The 19541-nt window shown below is 37.8% G+C and overlaps 1 protein-coding gene across 2 annotated transcripts in view; it reads left to right on the top strand.

The window, feature by feature from the left end:
* Positions 1-19541, top strand: part of SOX6 (SRY-box transcription factor 6) — a 557752-nt gene that overhangs the window by 427976 nt on the left and 110235 nt on the right. For both annotated transcript variants that reach the window (XM_054724743.1, XM_028159941.2), the window contains one exon: positions 15460-15583. In XM_054724743.1, the coding sequence (XP_054580718.1) occupies positions 15460-15583 (124 nt within the window). The remainder of the gene's footprint in view (positions 1-15459; positions 15584-19541) is intronic.

The raw sequence follows: 19541 nt of genomic DNA, 5'->3' as shown, positions 1-19541 counted from the left end.
TCTTTCTCTTACCCATAGAAATTTACAAAGTTAAATTGAACTTTCTCAACATTTGTGGTGTTGGTTTGGGGAAAATATCTCTCTACATTGTTAAGTTATTATAATATTTTTCTGAGTTCCATGTGTTTCAAGTCATGAATGGCTAATGTAGGGCACACTTATAGGCTGGTCCTTGCATTTATACTAACTTGGTCAGCAACCTACATCCACAACTCTTCAATTTTCAGTTTAAATTTCAATTTTCAGTTTTTGTAGCAATTTCCATTTTGCAAAGAGCTTTTTACATATATCACTTGATATTTATAAAATATTTGGAAGGTAACTATAACACTGGGGTTTGGAGGTGATATTTGCTGAAGTGTAAAGGACAGAACAGGTAGTAATCAGGTCAAAATTGTGGATATAAAAGACAGCACTAAAATTTTTAAAGCCGAAATTACCCTTGATTGCTTGCTTCCTCCCTCCTCTTCTTTCTTTGCTTTCTTTATCTTTCCTTTCATATTTTTATTTTCTTCCCTCTCTTATCTTCACTTCTCTTCCTTTTTCTTAAATTAGGGTAAAGTTACTACTACCGTTTTTTGTGTTTTTTTTTTTGGTGGTGGTACAGAAGATTGGCTAAGATTTTATATTGTGCTTACCTTAAATCTAAGCCAATCATCAAGGGCTATATAATACTGTGTTTTAGATGGAGTATGGTAAAATGTTAATATAAAGGATAAAGGAATATTCAAATTTCTAAGTAGGATTTCTTGCTTTAAGAATGTGTGGAAAATTCAGTATATTCATTTTCCCTTTTGAATTCTGGTTTGTTTGTTTTTTTATTGACCTGACTGGGCCAGTAGATCCTTCCATTTATTTTTGGGTTTGAGTTTCTATTCCTTTTCAGCTGTGATTGCATGAGTTATTCCTAATCATTCTTTTTTTAAAAATTAATTAATTTTAATTTTAAAAGTTAACTTATTTTCCAATTACAGATGACATATATTATTATGGTGAACAACATAGTGATTACACATTTCTATACCTTATGATAAGTCTAGTAATCATCTGCTCATCTTAAATAATGCTGTTGACCTGTTTTTTGTAACAGCTGAGTATCATGAGAGATGAATTGCTGCAGCATCTGACCCTATTGTAAATTCCAGTTTCATTTGGCAGATATGACATTAGTCTCAAATGCCAAAAAAAACTAGAGAAGTTTAAATTAGCCAGTGTTTGAGCAGGTTTATATATATTAAATTTTCTACTGTTCTGATCTTTACTAAAAGTTGTTTTTTTTCCCATAGGAAAGTTGGCAAGTAACTTGAATTATTTTAAATACTCCTGTTTTCCCCCACAGAGACTGGATTAAGGATTTACATTTTCAGTTTCTTCAGTAGGCTCCTCTGCTGCCTAAAATTTTATTAAAAGACATTGTATTTGGGGAAGAGAATTATAGGGAGGCCGTGGTAGCCTCTTAGATTTTATTATCCTATGCTCTTCTCCCCTATAGGCATGGAAGAGTACCAGTGTTTGAAAGTGATGTGCTTCTTGTCTCATATGGAATCACTGGACAGGTCATGTTTTTAATCAGTCAGTTAATCAATTAGTTAATCAGTCAGATAATTATTTGTTGCCTTTCATATTTGCAAGCACGGTCCTAGTATCCACTAAGACTCAGTCTGCAAGATGCTTCCTTCTACTTTAGTAAAGAGGATATGTAAGATGGGAAAAGGCCACGATGATCCCACTTTTGGACTATTGAAGTGGTTTCTAAACTGGCCTCTCTGCTTTCATTCTTGCTCTAGTCGAGTCCATTTTCTTCCCAGCAACCAGAGCGATCTTTATGAACCTAAGTCAGGTCTCATGCCACTTCTCTCCCTTAAAACCCTCCAATGACTTTCCATCACACTCACAATAAAATCCACATTTTTGCTGTGCTCTGCAAAACCCAGAGTGATCTCCTCTGTGCCCATTTCTCTCTCCCCCTACCCACACTACTCTCTTTGCTTTTTCTGTGCTGGCCTTACCAGCAAACTCACCCAAGTTATTGCTGCATTGGGTCCTTTGCACTCACATGCCCTCTGCATGAGTTGTTTTTTTCTCAGATAGTTCCATGTAGCATTTTCTTAGGTCATGCAACCTTGTGCTATATTATCCCTAACCAAAATAACCCCCTCCATTCCCTACGCTTACCTCCCACTTTCCACCATATACCCCTCATACTCTATCTCTATCTCTATCTCTATCTCTATCTCTATCTCTGTCTCTGTCTCTGTCTCTGTCTCTATCTCTGTCTCTATCTCTATCTCTATCTCTATCTCTATCTCTAATCTCTGTGTCTCTATCTCTATCTCTACCCCTCATACTCTATCTCTATTCTTCATAGTATCTGTTATCAACTGGTATTTATTATATTTATATATTTGCTCATTATATATGAGTGTATATATATATGTACACACACACACACACATATATATACACACACATATATATATACACCTGCATATTTATCTACATTCATTTGTATATTGTCTGTCTTTCCTAAGAGTTAATGATAGGGAATTTTATCTACTTTTATGTCCCCAATGCTTAGAATAGTGGCAAATATTGAAATGAAAGCCACCAAATAATTCAACACAGTATGTGCAATGTGAATTTTGACAGGAAGGAAGAACTTTATACTTCTTCATAGAGTTGAGTTTGAGCTGAACCATGAATGATAGGTCAGGTTTGGGAAGGCAAAAAGAGAGAAAGAGGAAATATCATTCTAAGTGGTGTGAACAAAGACTTAGAAGCTATCTATAATAATAAAAGAGTAATATGCTAATTAGACCAGACGTCCTTCTGGATGACCTTCTGGACAAAGCCAGGGCTGTGAGGGAAACCTGGGTCCCAGGTGCTTGCTGGCAGATGAAGGGAAGCCTGGATCCCAGGTGCCAGAGGGAAATCCAGGTCCTGGGTACCAGAAGGAAGCCTGTGCTGGCAGCTGGGGGAAGGAAGGCTTACTCTTGCACGAATTTCGTGCATCGGGCCTCTAGTTGAAAATAATAGGAGAAAGATGGTAAAGGGTAGTAGGAAAAGGGCTTGAGGGGTACATAAGAACATTGTGTGAAGTGATTTCAATGCCAGCCTAGGTAGGGAGTTTGGACCTTACTTCCTTTAATAGGGACATTTATGTTTCTAAGTTATTTAATATGAACATAGTACTAAATAATAATACAAAAAGAAATAAAATTGCTCTATTTAAATCAATGTGTTAGCTTATCCTTATGATCATCTGCAGTGTGGACATACTTGTGCATTTAGTTGGGGAAAGCAGGTGTAGAAGTGGGTGAGTGTGTGTGAATGAGTATGTGCATATATGTAAGTGTGCATGCTGAGGGGAGAGCAGGACTTGTAGGTGACATTCCAAAATGACATTAAAGTTGCATGCCATTGACTTCTTGCTCTAAAAATACTAGAGTGTGATCAAGAGTGAAAACCTGAAAGCTATTTGATTTGTGGCTAAGTCACTTTATATATCTTCTGGTCAGCATTCCCACAGTAGGTTTCTCAGGCCTTCTAGCTTAAGATGAAACTGCTACTGCTCTTCATGATAGCTGATGTTGACATATTTTTCTACATTCATTCTGCATTGCACTACCAGCCCACTGTGAAATAACATTTTATTTATTTACTTTTATTTTTTCTATCACTATTTATCCCTTCTATGCCCTCTTCCACTCCCCCAACCCTCCTCCCTGCCTGCAATCACCACACTATTGTCCATGTCCATGAATTCTTCCTATTTTTATTTATTTTTTTTGCTCAATCCTCCCCCAACACCCCATCCCCACCTTCCACTCCCACCCCTTCCACCAGAGCTGTCTGCCTGCTCTCTGTGAGTCTGTCTCTATTTTGCTATTATTATTACTTTGGAAAACCATATTCCTGGCTCTTCTGGTGAGAGCAGCTTATCATTTCTGTCAGTGAGGATTATCATTGATGATGGTGAAATTATTAAAGATGCTTAAAGGCATCTTTAAATTATACTATAGAAGAATTTTAGCAATTGTACTAGGAGACCTCAGTCATTAAAAACTATGTTCATCCTGGCCAGTGTGGTTCAGTGGTTGAAGGTTGACCTAGAAACCAAGAGGTCACTAGTTTGATTCCTGGTCAGGGCACATGCCCAGGTTTTGGGCTCAATCCGTGGTAGGGGGCATGCATGAGGCAGCGATGGATGATGTTTCTCTCTCATTGATGTTTCTAACTCTCATCTCTCCCCCTTCCTCTTTCTCTAAAAATCAATAAAAACATTTAAAAAAATAAACTATTTTCTAATTGTCCGGCTAGTGTGGCTCAGTGGTTGAACGTCAACCCATGAACCAAGAGGCCATGGTTTAATTCCCGATTAGTGCACATGCTTGGGTTGACGGCTTGATCTTCAGAAGGGGTTGTACAGGAGGCAGCCGATTGATGTTTTTCTCTCTCTCTCTATCCTTCTCCCTTCCTCTCTCTCTAAAATCAATAAATATATATTAAAATAATTTAAAAAAACTATTTTCAAATAAATTAATACAGTTGATTTTTGTATTTTCATACTGATTTTTGTATTTTCAAAGTCAGACCATGGCATGCTAAAAGATTGCTATGTTGAAGTATCTTAGTGGAGATGTTTCTTTCCATTGCCTCAATTTGAAGATTATTAATGATGAAAATACTTCAAATTAATTCAGAAGAATTAACAAAATCATCAGAGTTATTGTGGCTTAGTTTTTAAACAACATAGAACAAAAATTCTTTAATGTATTTATGTAACAAGTATTTGTTGAGTCCCTATTCTGTGTAAGAGAGACTTTTACTAAGCCCTGAGGAGGTACAAAGTCTGCCTTAAAGTTGCTTGTGCATAATTTTAACAAGACCTGTAGTCAAAGATGTAAACCTGCATTTCTGAAGGAGGAATTTAATAATTGAACTCCGGTCATTGCTAACAGAATAAGCTTGTGTAAAATACTTCAGGGGTAAAAGCCAGATTGCCTTCATTACAGGTCAAAAGTTTACGGAAGGTTTATATCTGAATTTGGTTGTTACAAAGAAAGGAATGCTACATTCTTCACAAATGTTACCATCTTTATACCGCATTTATGCAAAAAATTTTTAAAAAATTAATTTCCATCTTGGCAAAACACTTTGATCACTGTGTATTTAATGGGGTTTCCATTTGAGAACAACAATCATTAGTCTCTAATATGTTTCATACTTCTGTGGAAATCAGACAGGGTAGAATAAGAAACATTCATCTTCACTAGTCTTTGGAAATATCTAAAGTAATTGACTAGCTCAGTCTTCTGTGATGGCCTGGTGACCACTAACTGTGACTATTTGCATAATAGTCAACTCTTCACTTCTGTAGTGATAACTGTTTGTATCTGATTAAAATTAAGACTGTTTTAGTTCTCTTGACTTTTCCAGAAGTTGCAAAAATTGAGATTTGCTGTTCTGCTTTAACCAAACAAATGCACACATGGGGATAACAATATGCTGAGTTTATGCAGATTTTACAGCACGAATCTGAATAAAATACCCACTAATAGATCCTTAAGGAGTAATAAACACACATGAATTTTCCTTAGTTGCACTTTAAAGTGATTTTAACATACTACTAGACCTTAACAATAATATTTAATTGACAAGATTATGCATTTGTATGGATTGAAAAGGTGGTAGATATCTAATTCCAAATGAATCATAAATTTTACTTTTGCATAACATGTTTTATTAATTTCTTTATGGCCAGGATATTCTACTTCCCTCCTGGTGAGAGTTTCTTAAAACACAGTAAGATAATTTAAACACATTTAATTAACATTTATCATCCATTTTATAAAGTAATCTGACTTTTGTCCTCATAAATACTCTCAAAAATTTTCGGAGCTAAAGACCATAGGAAGACTATGGAAAGACACCTAATGGGATTTTTGTTATAATTTTGTTTTGTTTTGTTTTTTTTAAAGCAAATCTTTCCTTTCTCTGTTGACCCTATTCCAAAGTAAGCTTACAAACTGATGATTTATACTACTGTGTAAGTGAAAACAAACCTAACCCCAACTACCTGATCAAATAAGGCTATGGACTTCTCCAAGGTAGCTTTATAGTCCTAGTGCCTAGCATGGTACCGAGCGTATAGTGCTTGGTGCTCAGTAAATGGATGTTGAATATTTGAATGAAGACAAGCACTACTGACTTCTCTTATGTAGTAACTATTTCTTGGGAGCCTAAGAGGTCACTGTATATGTGTGGAGTTCTTTATTTCAGGGAGTGAGGAAACAAATAAGTAAGAGATACTAAGAGGTACGATTACGCTAATGCTAACCCTATGTCCTTTTCTTTGAGAAGTCAATATTTAAACATGTACAAATGAATGAGAGAGAATATAATGACATTTGATTACTAATGATCCTGGTAGGTTGATGAGATATTTACCAATTAGAAAATGCAAATAGAAGGAATGTATACAGTATGTTGAGAATATGAAAAAAGGAGTTAACACAAAGGTCAGGATTGGTTCTTTCAGGGCTAACATTTCTCGCTGAATATAAACGTAAAGAAAAATTTTTTAAATGTGTGCTACCATCCTAACAGATGAAGTCGCTGTGCTCTTACTCTCAATGATCATTTGTCTCCTGTGTAACCGAGGAAGGGAACTGGGAAGTGCTAGACTGAGAAGTCGGTTTGAAGTAGCTGTCTTAAAGGCCAGTCCAGTGAAAAGAATGGCTTTTGTTTGCATGTATTACTCTTGGAAGTGAGGGCAGAGACATAGGGAAGCTGGGGACAAGATGTGTCTTTTCCATTCCCTTGTGACCATTTTAGGTTTATAGTAAGTATATTTCATAAGTAAACTACTGGAACGATTTTCCCTTTTTTTCTTTAAATCAAATTTTCACTGAAGTATATAATATACATACATAAAAATATGTATCATAAGTGTAAAGTTAGCTCTAATATTCAAACTAAAACATATGACTTTGAAAGATTAAGGCCTGAGTTTTTAAAATGATGCCTTTAAACTGTAATATCCTGGGTTTATCCTACCTTTTCAGGGGTTTTCTTGTTCCTTTAGTGAGGGTCTTGAGAAGAGTGGTGGCAGCCGCATGCAAGTTCTAGGAAGAAATTGCATATTAAAGGGCAATGATAACAAGGGTAACGAAGTACAAAGTAGTATATTATCCTTGTTCCGGGTTGGGGCAGTTGGGGAGGGAGGGGGGAGAGAGAGAGAGAGATAGAAGAGAGAGAGAGAGAGAGAGAGAGAGAGAGAGAGAGAGAGAGAGAGAGAGAGAAGATCCTGCCATCAACAAATAAAATCATACAAAGCAGGATCCTCATCTGGGTGCAGTTACACTATTTGTACAATGTGTATTTATTGGATTGGATGTTGGTGGGAAACATCTGAGAAGATGGGACTCTGTGTTCTCAAATACTTTAAAAAAGCTGTGTCCCAGAATTGTTCCTGATGAAATTTCGGTTTGATTGTTCTCCTGCTAGAGCTAACTGGATTCTCTAGGAAGCAAGGATTTGCTCTCCTCCATTAGCTGCAGCAGCCAGAGGTTTGCTAAATAAGACAAATGAAAAACAAACAAGGTGATATCAAGATGTATTTAAAAGTCTTTCTTTATTCTCTTCTGGAATGAGAACAGCTACAGTTTTACATCTTTTGTAGCTGCATTAACAATACTAACCTATGGAAATTAGTGCTTAGAAAACCTGTGCTTAGGCCCTAGGTGGTTCTCAGATGGATCAGTTGAAGCAAAATGCCTAGTATGTTTTTAGCCTGGTGATAAGAGCAGTAGGGAAATACAAATGGCACAGGCCATTCAGGACACTCAATTTACCTGGAGGGAGATGATTAATGGATTGAAACAATTTGTGAATACTAGGGTAGGACATATATAATATAAGGTTCCTTTGTGTACTTCAAACAGGCCAACCATGAGAAGTTCAGTGTGTTGACCAACTGCATTATGCTTTCTAAGGCAGGTCAAAGAAGAGTCTCAACATATTAGACCGATTTTTAACAACACCACCACAACCAACAACAACAACAAAAAGTTTAAAACTAAAAGTGTTTATAGTTAAGGCACTATTTATCCTATCAAATGAGACCTTTTCATTCCTAACTCTACAAAAGGGCTTAGCATGCACTTTCAGACAGTCAGAAGACACCTTCCTGACCTTGAAGGCTTTTAATGTAAGTTTTCTGGGGCCTTTATTTCTTTCACTGTAGACACTGCAGCTTTTACAGTGGTAACACTTTACACAAATGACTCAGCTACTCTTTGCAATAAAGAATATGGCCTTTAAATAATTTCCCTCCCCTTCCCACCTTTTCTGTCTGTATTCTCGGCCTCTTCCTCTGATCACTCTTTATCACTCTCTATTTTCTGTCTCTGTCTTTCCCTCCTTCTGTCATGATTTATAAACATTGGATACACTTCTTCCGACAGATTAAAAAAGCGTGCTCCAATTAAACCCCATGAGGAATGATATTCTAGAAATAAAGCATTAAAAAGATCTTCATTTGCTCACTGCCTTTAACTCACTAATAGACACTAATATTCTTATGATTTTCAACACAAATTCTTGTTTCCCATCACTAAAAAAGTTAGGTAATCTTCATGAAAGAGAAAATGAGTCCCCCTGAGTGTGTTTGCATATTAGCACGTAGCCAGGTCTCTGCCAAGTCGCTCTCTGACTGACTGCTGCAGATGCTCTTTCTCAAGTATTCTGAGTCATATCTTTAGTGCAAGTCTTCAGGGACAAACAATAGCACCTGTTCCTCACAAGATATCAGGCCAGTTAGCCCATTCATGTATCTTTAATGAAGCTCTGGGGCAGATGGCAAAAAATAGCATCATCAACAACTTAGCACAGAGAAAACAAAGGGGATGAGTGTTGATGCAACAATTCTGTTTTAGAAATAGGAAGAGACAGAACCTAAGTGTTTCACGTGCATCTGCCGCTGCCTGGATTGCCTGAACGATGTGAGGAACACCCAAGCAATTAAAATTCCCTGGCATATAAGCCTAACCAATGGACACAGACAACAGGGGGGGGTGAGGGCATGAGTGGGGGGTGGGGCTGGGAGGGGTAATGGGGGGATAAGGACATATGTGTAATACCTTAATCAATAAAGAAGTTAAAAAAAAATTAAAAAATTCCCTGGCATGTACCCTATTTGATCAAGAATGTGATTCCCTCCTTTCCAAAAGGGAGCTGCTTTGGTGAGGAACGGTGGAGGTTAGAATGAATGGGCAGTTGTGATTTGGGGTGTGCGCTGTGTTCCTTCCAATACACACTTACTGAGCTTCACCGACGATGGGTTCCCAGTTTCTCATTAGTCATTCACGTGACATATCCAGCCAGTTATTGCTGACTTCCAGGGCCATAAAAATAATGCAGTTTCATACTCAGAGATATATTTTTGGCCACATCAAGTTTCACTCTTTGTCTTAACAAAATCTGTTTTACTCCTTTATCTACAGGATAATTACCAAGTATCTGTGAATTTGTGCTAAGGGAAAGCTATCCTTTCAAGTAGAAAGAATGCTATTTTGAATTTTTGATAACATCTTGGAAAATACATGTGGAGACTGGTCATTCTTTGATGCAGCGAGGGGAATTCTATTATTTTTTATTCTTCAGTAAACTATTTTTGGAGGTTGCTGTTTCCAGTGTGAGTGCCTTTCCTGGCATGTCACCAGATGGGGAAATAGGATGATGGGAAGGAAAAGGAAAGGCAGGCTTACATTCTTCAGAGCAGGGTGGGGGCTGTTCTGTACCTTCAAAATTCTTTATCTGCCTTAAGCACTAATACTTAGCCAGCGGACTTAATTCAGCTTCCACAGGAGGAAAGTACTCCAGGTGCTTATGTGTTTGTGTGTAGCCACCAAGCCCTCTTATCTCTCCCAGCTAACTTGCCCTTGTTTTCTATTTCCTACCTTCAACCAATAATCTTCTAGTAAGTACAATAAATGGACAGTTATGAAAGGGGGAAATTGTTGTTTTAATTTATACTTCCCATTTATACATCCCGCTTATATTACAATCATGAGCCACTGTGACAGGGTTACCTTCTGAGAAATGCATTGTTTGGTGACTTGTTTGTTGTGCAAACATTATAGAATGTATTTACGCAAACCTAGATGGTATAGCCTACTACTGTGGTTGTAAGTGCTATACTTTTATACACCTGGCAGCACAGTAGGTTTGTTTACACCAGCATCAAAACAAACATGTGGATAATTTGTTGCTCTAGACATTACAATGACTACGGTGTCACTACGCTGTTAGGAATTTTTCCACTCTATTATAATTGTATGCTACCGTCATCGTATATGTGGTTTTGTCACTGACCGAAATGTTGTTATGCAACACATGACTATTTGCACCGATGAGTTGTACTGGTGAGTTTTCTATAACAGATGGTGGTTGGAAGTATTCATAGACCTCCATTACCCTTACTAATTTTTAAGACAGATAATTCCTTTAACATAGTATCACACTGGGGAAATCTGGATAAGATTGTTGGATTATATCAATGTCAATACCCTAGTTGTGATATTGTACTATAGTTTTTCAAGATGCTACTATTGGAGGAAACTGGGTAAAAGGTACATTGGATTTCTATGTATCATTTATTACAACTTTATATAAATTACAGTTATGTTTATAAAACTTCCAGTCAAATAATGGCTATCACAAAGAATTATATTCCTTATCTCAATTAGGTTGGTTTAGTTAGGGATGACTTTAAATGGGACTTAAAAGTATAGACTTTGAGCCTGATTTATCTGGGACTTGAATCCTGGCTCCACCACTTTTTAATTGACCAAAGTTACTTAACCTCTCACGGTTTTGACTTCCTCATTAAGGGAATGAGAATAACAGTAAGTACACCATAGAATTTTGAAGATTAAATGAGATAGAGCATGTAAATCACTTTCCCTGTGCTGGACATGTAGGAAACACTGGAAAGGACTAGCTGTTGTGGTTATCATTACCACTACTGTTCCTTCTGGAATTAGAGCTAGAAAGGAGCTTTCTATCATCTCTCAGCCTAGATTCTAATTGGCCACTGGATATTTTGGTTTGTGTTTAGTAAAGGGCATATCATTGTTTTACTTAAGACAAGTTAAGGAAAATTTTATCATTTGGAGCTAAATGATCATTGCTAATGAATGTATTATAATAAATTATTGGAATTAGTTACAGTAGATTTATGATCAAGTTGTTATGGGTGCAAAACAAGAGAGAAGACAAAAGAAACTGAAACTAAACAAATGTAATAGCCACACTCCAACAATATACCTCTGAAACATAAAATTGTTTTTAGTTGCAGGGCTCCAGATTTTCTCTACCGAAAGTGTGTACACATGTGGTTTCCCCTGTTTTCTATCACTGAAGTCCATGTGATTCAATAGAGAAAGCTCTGGACAGGGTAATTAGCAGTTCTGGACTCTAGATCCAGCATGGTCATAGGCAGTGTAACCTCAGGATTATATCTTTTACCTTCTCTAGTCACCGGGTTCCATGTGAGGTTTGATTTAGATTAGTGATCTTCAAAGAGTAGTCCCTGGACCAGCAGCACCAGCTTCAGTTCACATGGGGATTTGTTAGAAAAATACACTCTTAGGCCCCTACCTCAAATCTACTGATTCAGAGACTTTGAGGGTGGGGTTGAGCAATCTTTGTTTTACAAGCCCTCCAGATTCTGATGCACACTAAAATTTGAGCCTCACTGCTCTGGGCTATTTTAGTCTACATTTTAGATAGTTGGATCCAACCCCAGAGTTTCTGATTCATAGGTCTGGGGTGGAGCCCCATAATTTGCTTTTTTAAAATTCTCAGGTATGGCTGATGCTGCTGGTCAGGGACCATACTTGGAGAACTACTAGGTGAGATCAACTCTAAACTCTGTTCCACCTCTGAATCTATTATTACTATTGCTCTCTCTATGCCTACTGTTCCCCTCTTTATTTACTTTGACCCTCATTTTATTGAAACTGCCTCTGAGATAATAGCATTGAAAATGTCTAACATTTCCTACCTGTAGAGGGTGATGGGCAGAAAGGAACTTCCCTAAACTACAGCTTATGTTCTTATGAAACCCCTATAGCTCTTTGACATTAAAAAGGGACTCTAGATAGTTTACTTAGTTTTCTCATGTACATAGCTAGTTTCAAAGGAAATATCTTCAGGCACCAAGATTCAAGAATTAAGGCCTGATGCCTAATTTCCATTGATCCCTTATGATATAAAGATCTTGGGCACCGTGAAAATAAAATTATGTTTTCCTCCTAAGATGCTTAATGAATAATTACATCTTCAAATGATCCCAGTAATCCCACCTCTTCTTTTTCACGGTTTTCTAGATACTTGGGATGGGATAATGCTCTGTGAGGTGTGGTGTCTGCCTAGAACATGACAAGCCTCGGCCTGCCAAATGGAATTATTTAGTTGGCTCATGTTTTCTTTTTTGAATTAGAGTTATGGGTAAGATCTACTGTTTCTTCTTTTATCAGTAAATTGATAATTTTCTAGTACTGGATATTCAAACTATATCAAAAAAAGAGCAAAGACCTAACGCTTACTGAGTGCCTATTATGTGCCACTCACTGTGCCACAAGCATTACTTTCCTTGTCTATTAATCCTCACAATAACCATGTAAGGTAGTATCACTGGCTTTGCTTTTTATATGACAGAATGGACTCAGGAAGGTTAAATGAGTGTTCAAGATCACACAGCCAACAGAAGGGCAGTATACAGATGTAAGCTCGGATTGTTTGGCAGCAAAGCCTTTGTAGGCAGAGTAGATTGTGAATAAATTATGTGTGGAATGGCTGAAAGAATGACTAGATCGAATTATCTTCCTAATGTTGACTCTTAAACTACCATAGAATTATCAAGTTGCAAAGGCTCTACAGGTCATTATCTAATCAGGGTTTTAGTTTCACATGTCCTTTCAAGAATTTCTCACATGTAGGTGTGCAGCCTTTACTTGACCACCTCTAGGGAAATGGCACACACACTCTTTCATCAGTGATTGTTGGAGAACTCATTATTAGAAAATTCTTCGCATTAAACTTCCCTAAAATCTCTTTTTTTTTTCAACCTAGTTCTGCCCATTATAACTGCTCAGACTTAATCTGGTTCATCTTCCATATATCATTCCTTCAAACATTTGAATATAGCATATCTTTTCTATCCTAAGCTAAATGGCCTCCGTTTCCCCCGAGCTACTTCTCAAGATCCATCACACGTAATAATAACTTCATAGTCATGGCTGTTAAGGTGGCTCATTGGTTGGAGCATTGGTCTCAAGCACCAAAGGTTGCGGGTTTGATTCCTAGTCAAGGCACATGCCTAGGTTGTGGGTTCGTTCCCTGGTTGGGGTGTGTATGGGAGGCAACCAATGGATTTTTCTTTCACATTGATGTCTCTCTCTCTCTCTCTCTCTCTCTCTCTCTCTCTCTCTCTCTCTCTAAAACAGTGAAAGCATATCCTTGGGTGAGGATTAAAATAAATAAATAAATAAATAAATAAATAAATAAATAAATAAATAAATAAATAAAATGTAATAAATGTTTGTTAAACGACAAAAGGAAATATTAAATAAATATGATACCTAGACTTCTCAACTTTCTTGTTCCCCTTCTTTAGAGTGTGAAGCATCTGAGCTATGTGCTGGGTACGTGAGAGCACCATATTTCTAGGAGTAAATGAAAGGATTTGCTTCTATATACTCTTGCACTGAACAATAGTCACCCTCAAAGAATACCATGTTTTACTTTCTGATGTAGCACAGTGCCCTCAACGTTGACATCTCAGATTTGCATCAGGTCACGATCAGCTGGGGTTGAAAGCAAACTTAGTGTTTTTCTTCAGGGTTAAAGGCAAGACCTGGGCACTGGGGGATCAGCTCCAATTGAAGCAGGCTAAGTTTGTACTCTCACGTACAAAACTTGGGCTTACCTCAGCTAAAATGGAAGAAATAGCTGCCTAAAGCTAGTTTCTTTCACGCCCCACTGGCAAGGTAGTAATTGCACAAAGACCTTTTTATTATAAGTTGATTTTCCTGAGAAATGAATTCAGAAAAATACTGTAAAGTGTTTATTTTTTGCTTGCCCTTTATTAACCCACATCATAGGGCTTTCCCTAGAGTGAAACTGTTGGTAAATGAAACCTCTTAGACCCACACAGAAGCATTTTGCACCATGTCCCTGGCTGTGGAGGGAACAAGGACAGGACAAGGCAAGTTAGTGCTATTTAAACAGGGTCACCAGCCAGTGTGTGGATTTCTGCCTGAAGAGAAGATTTAGGAATTTAAACAGGGGAAAGGTTTGGGGCTGGTAGAATTAGTGGTAAAGGTTTACATCTTAAATAGAATATCATGTAGTCTTTTTATACTAGTAAGGAGGCCAAAAACCCAGTTTGAACTAAAAGATCATTTCTGTTAATACACCCTAGTTTTGACCTTTATATAACAAAAGTCCCGTAGTTCAACTTATAGAATCAGGCCCTGAAAGCCAGGACTAAACCTTCCTATGATGCTCTCGAGAACCAGGGCAGCATGCCTCGAGGAAAGGAGGGAGCTGGGAAATTAAAGTGTGATTTCCACAGGCATGATTCTGTCATAGCTCTTGCTTTCTTTATATGGTATACAAATACTGATATAGAGAGTGAAGATTTTCTATTTTGCATTTTTGTGCTCTTTGATACATTTATTGAGGTCAAATGAAATTTGATGTAGTAGGATTTATTATGAAATGCTCTCTGAATACAACTCCATAATTACTGAGCTACATGGTAGTGCATAAAGCTGTAAAACTGCTTAGCCAGACAAGCAATTTATATGTTACATCGAGGTGTGTATGGCAAAGAATATTAGTTTAATTGGGAGCCAAGATGTAGTAGCCTTAAATCTGAAGAGCTATATGTTTCACATAATGCGGTGAGGCTTTGAAATAAGACACCTAACTGGGGAGACACAGCTTTTGGAATACATAACAATTAGACATTATTTTCTGTCCAAGGATACTAAATACTGTTTTCAAAATAAAGCATAGAATGCAAAGCTGGTGTAAGGGTGAAAACCTTTAAACATCGTGCAATGTAAGAAGCAACTTATTTCTTTGTTTTAAAAAAAGGAAAGAAAATAAAGGAAAAATAAAGTTAAGATAAAAGAAAACCAGTCACTGCAATTTAGTGGAAGCAGGGGTGAAGCAGATTCACAATGAGGTGATGTTCTTGCTGTGCTAATGGGATCTAAGAGAAGGGACTTGTGGGATGTGGCCCAAGTTTTCTGAGGGAGCATATTTGGAATGAGGTTGGAGGTGGGTGGCTGTTTGGGTACCCACACACCACCAGGAGTGAAAAACAAATACTTCTTGGCGTACATTTGCTCTCTGTCTGATCATAGGCTCTCTTCTGTTTAGCAGGTTCAGGGTCACATGCCTCCGCTCATGATCCCAATTTTTCCACATGACCAGCGGACCCTGGCAGCAGCTGCTGCTGCCCAGCAGGGATTCCTCTTCCCCCCTGGAATAACATACAAACCAGGTAAGTAGAGAGGGATTTAACATTCTTTTGGAAATGCTAAAATCCACATGTTTTTGCTTAGTAGTCACAACAAACACAGGAGCACATGAAAGAACTAGGAGTACAAAGATCATGAAAGCTTATTTAAAAGTAAAATTAGAACTGGGAAGTTAATTGGGAAGGTGACATGTTAATAAACTAATTGGTTGCTAAAAACTTTTCCTTTCTCTTCTTCCACTTGATTTTTTTTTTTAATTCATAGATAAAGTGCTACTTTCCCTGGGGGCGATTACACATTTTTATTAGCTCTGTCTCTTACCTTTACTGTGAATAATTGTCTTTGGTTACAGATACTTTCCTTCCCGAGAGCTTTTATATTCTGGCCGAGTGGTCATGTACAGTATAAAATGTTGTTATTAGTTGTTGTCTGATTTCTCTTGGAAGAAAAATTAAAACTGGATTGATTTAATTAACTTACCATTAATAGCTAAAATTCTTTTTGATGTTAGTCTAAATAATGAAACATTCAGTAGTATTTTCTCATTCATCTTGGAACCTCAAAAAACAGGTCACATAACCTTGCAGTGAAATATGTTTTGAGATGATTTAGCAAATGTTATGATTTTTCTTTATTCCTCTGAGTTTACTGGACTCCTAGGGAATTCAATTAGGGACTCAGAATGGTTTGAAGCTTCTTTCAGAGCCTCCTTGTAAACAGGGCTTTAAATGTTTAAAGACATGTTGCCAAAGGAATCCAATGTAAGAAGATAGTCAAGTAAATAAAAGTCAACCTTAATTTCATTTGTGCATTCTTTGTAAGTGACCTCAGCTCAGAAGTAGTGACCTTGTTCTACTCATTAATAATTTCTGTGTCAAGTTCTTTTTAACATATTAACCTGCTTATATTAACCACCAAATCTGTGTGTAACAAATCTGAGTGCAGCAGTTTTTTTTTGTGTGTGTGGGGTTTACAAAGTGAACAAAGGTATTTTAATATGCTTAAAGCACTAATAAAATATAAATCACTCTACTAAAATGTTTGGTAAGAAAGTTTACTAAGTAGCATAAAAACAAACCTGGTGAATTTTGATATCTATTTTAACTGCTTGTGGCTATTGATTATTCTTTTGCATTTGTCAGAGTACACCCTTCCTTGTAAGGCAAGGTAAGATGTGTGTCAAAACTCAAATGATTTAAAGAATACAGATGTCAAGGGATTGGCTAATTTAAGGATTGACTTTGAAAATTCCTCAGATTAAAAAAAAAAAAAGTCAATCCTTAGTATTAAAGGTTTTTTGGACACCTGAGTGAAAGACAGTTGTGGTATTCGGATTGCTAAACATTGATTTTTCTAGAGCAGAATTTTCAGAACAAGTTATATACCCTATGAAGTTGGGATTCATGTTAAGGACAGGAGTATATTTTGTCAGAGAACATGTTTCTGTCAGTGCAGTGATTCAGTCCTTCTCTGTTCTCTGTAAATATTTCTGAACTGTTTCTTCGTCTTGAGTATCTTTGGAATGTTGATGTAAACTAAATTTACTGGTTTATCCTGAACCTGAGTTTGTCATCTCTATACCAGTCTTAGAATCCTTTTAAATGAACTATATGTGGAAACTCTCTATTTAATTTCAGTGTTTTTAAATTTAATATTCTCCATACTTCAAAATCGGGTATGGGCCTTACTTTCTTCTAGACATAGATATCAACATAGTTAACATGTTGCTTACCTAATTTTATTAAAACAATGATGACATTTTTCATGAGGACATATATTGTTATATAGTCAATGAAGTTGGACCCTTTTTTAAAAGTCTTCTCAGACAGCATCAATGAGATTATAATATGTAACTAAGAAGAATATAGAGATTTGGACAATATGATGCAGGTGTGAGTTACCTTCATTGAACAGCATATGTGCAGCGCAGGGTAGTGTTCTGGGGAAGCAAAGTTGTATTTGATTATTTTGACTAAAACCTTTTGGTTAAGGCAGGACAATAGATTTGGACATTAGGACAGTTTTTAATCCCAGGCAAGGCTGGTGATAAAAGTATTTTCTGGTGACTCCTAAGTTATGTGAGAGAAATTAATTAAGCAGAACTCTACATTCTTTAATATGTTGGCTAATCTAGGCTTTAGTGTATATAGAAATTATACGTAAAAAGAATTAAAGTTATATGTTCTTACACTATTAGTAGAGAAATCACATATTCAGGAGACTTAATCTATTCAGTGTTCTTGTCATTCACCTGAATTTGGGGAGGAGAATTCTGGACCAGAGTCTGAATTTGGACCAGAGTCTGGAATAAGAAAACTTTTTTTGCTGTAAACTGAGCTATGGTAATTTCACTTGAAATACACATGAGACAATGACTACATTTTTAGAAGAGAGGAGCTTTGTCACATAACTTGATATTTTGGTCCTCTAAGCAAGAGGCTGAGCAAACACTACCTTGGTCTTCATAAATTACAAAATAAAGGACTCTCTTTTTTCCCCTTTTCTACCTTCCCATAACCTAAAACAATTCCAGAGAGCTTATGCTGCCAGCTGATTGAATAATCGTCTTGATTGCTGGACAGCCAGGCCCTCCTTGGGGTGATATTCACAGTGGAAGTTCACTGTTTCTGAACCCATATTAGCACAGTCTAAACTAACATATTTAGGGCTCTGGGACTTCCCCTTCAGATAGTTTGCCCATCGCTCTGGGCCTTGCAGGGTTCCTGTGCACAGTGAACAGCAAGCAAGCTCCCCCACCTCGTTGGCTTACTGAGGAGTGTTACCCACAGGAATTGTGCATGTTGATGAACTTTTCCTGTATTCCTACTTTTCTGAGACTATTTTTACTATCATGAATGGTTATTAGATTTTGTCAAATGCATCAGTTGAGATGATCAAGTGGGGGTTTTCCCCCTTTATTCTATAAATATGATGTATTACACTGATTCTTTTAGATGTTGAACCACTCTTGCATTCTTGGGATAAATATTACCTAGTCATCCTAGCTAATAAAAGAGTAATATGCAATTGACCATCACTCCAACACACAAGATGGCTGCCCCCATGTGGTCAAAGATGGCTGCCCCCATGTGGACACAAGATGGCCTGCAGGAGAGGGCAGTTGAGGGTGATCAGGCCAGCAGGGGAGGGCAGTTAGGAGTGACTGGGCTAGTAGAGGAGGGCAGTTGGCAGGGATCAGGCCTGCAGGGGAGGGAAGTTGGAGGGGACCAGGCCTGCAGGGGAGGGCAGTTGGGGGAGACCAGGCCTACAGGGGAGGGCAGTTGGGGGCAACCAGGCCAGCAGGGGAGGGCAGTTGGGGGAAACCAGGCCTGCAGGGGAGGGCAGTTGGGGGCGACCAAGCCAGCAGGGGAGGGCAGTTGGGGGCGACCAGGCCTACAGGGGAGTACAGTTAAGGGTGACCAGGCTGGCAGAGGAGGGCAGTTAAGGGTGATCAGGCTGGCAGGGGAGGGCAGTTAGGGGCAATCGGGCTGGCAGGGGAGCAGTTAGACGTCGATCAGGCTGGCAGGGGAGTGGTTAGGGGCAATCAGGCTGGCAGGCAGAAGCGGTTAGGGGCAATCAGGCAAGCGGTTGGGAGCCAGCAGTCCTGGATTGTGAGAGGGGGCCCAGATTGGAGAGGGTGCAGGCTGGGCTGAGGGACACCTCCTCCCCCCGCTGTGCATGAATTTCATGCACCGGGCCTCTAGTAGTGAATAATGCTTTTAATATGTTTTTAGATTCAGTATGCTAATATTTTGTTGAGGATCTTTGTATCTATATTCATAAAGGATATTGGTCTGTTTTTTGTGTTTTTATTTTTCTGTGATGTCTTTATCTGGATTTGGTGTCAAGGTAATGTTGGTCTCATTACTGAATAGTTAGGAGGAATTTCTCTCTCTCTCTCTCTCTCTCTCTCTCTCTCTCTTGTTGAAGATTTTGGGAAAGATTAGTGTTAATTTTTCTTCAATATTCAATAAAACTTAC

This window comes from Eptesicus fuscus, chromosome 13 (assembly GCF_027574615.1).
Source record: "Eptesicus fuscus isolate TK198812 chromosome 13, DD_ASM_mEF_20220401, whole genome shotgun sequence".
In the NCBI taxonomy this organism is placed as follows: domain Eukaryota; kingdom Metazoa; phylum Chordata; class Mammalia; order Chiroptera; family Vespertilionidae; genus Eptesicus; species Eptesicus fuscus.
The sequence above is the reverse complement of the archived record's forward strand: the minus strand, read 5'-3'. Positions and strand labels throughout refer to the sequence as shown.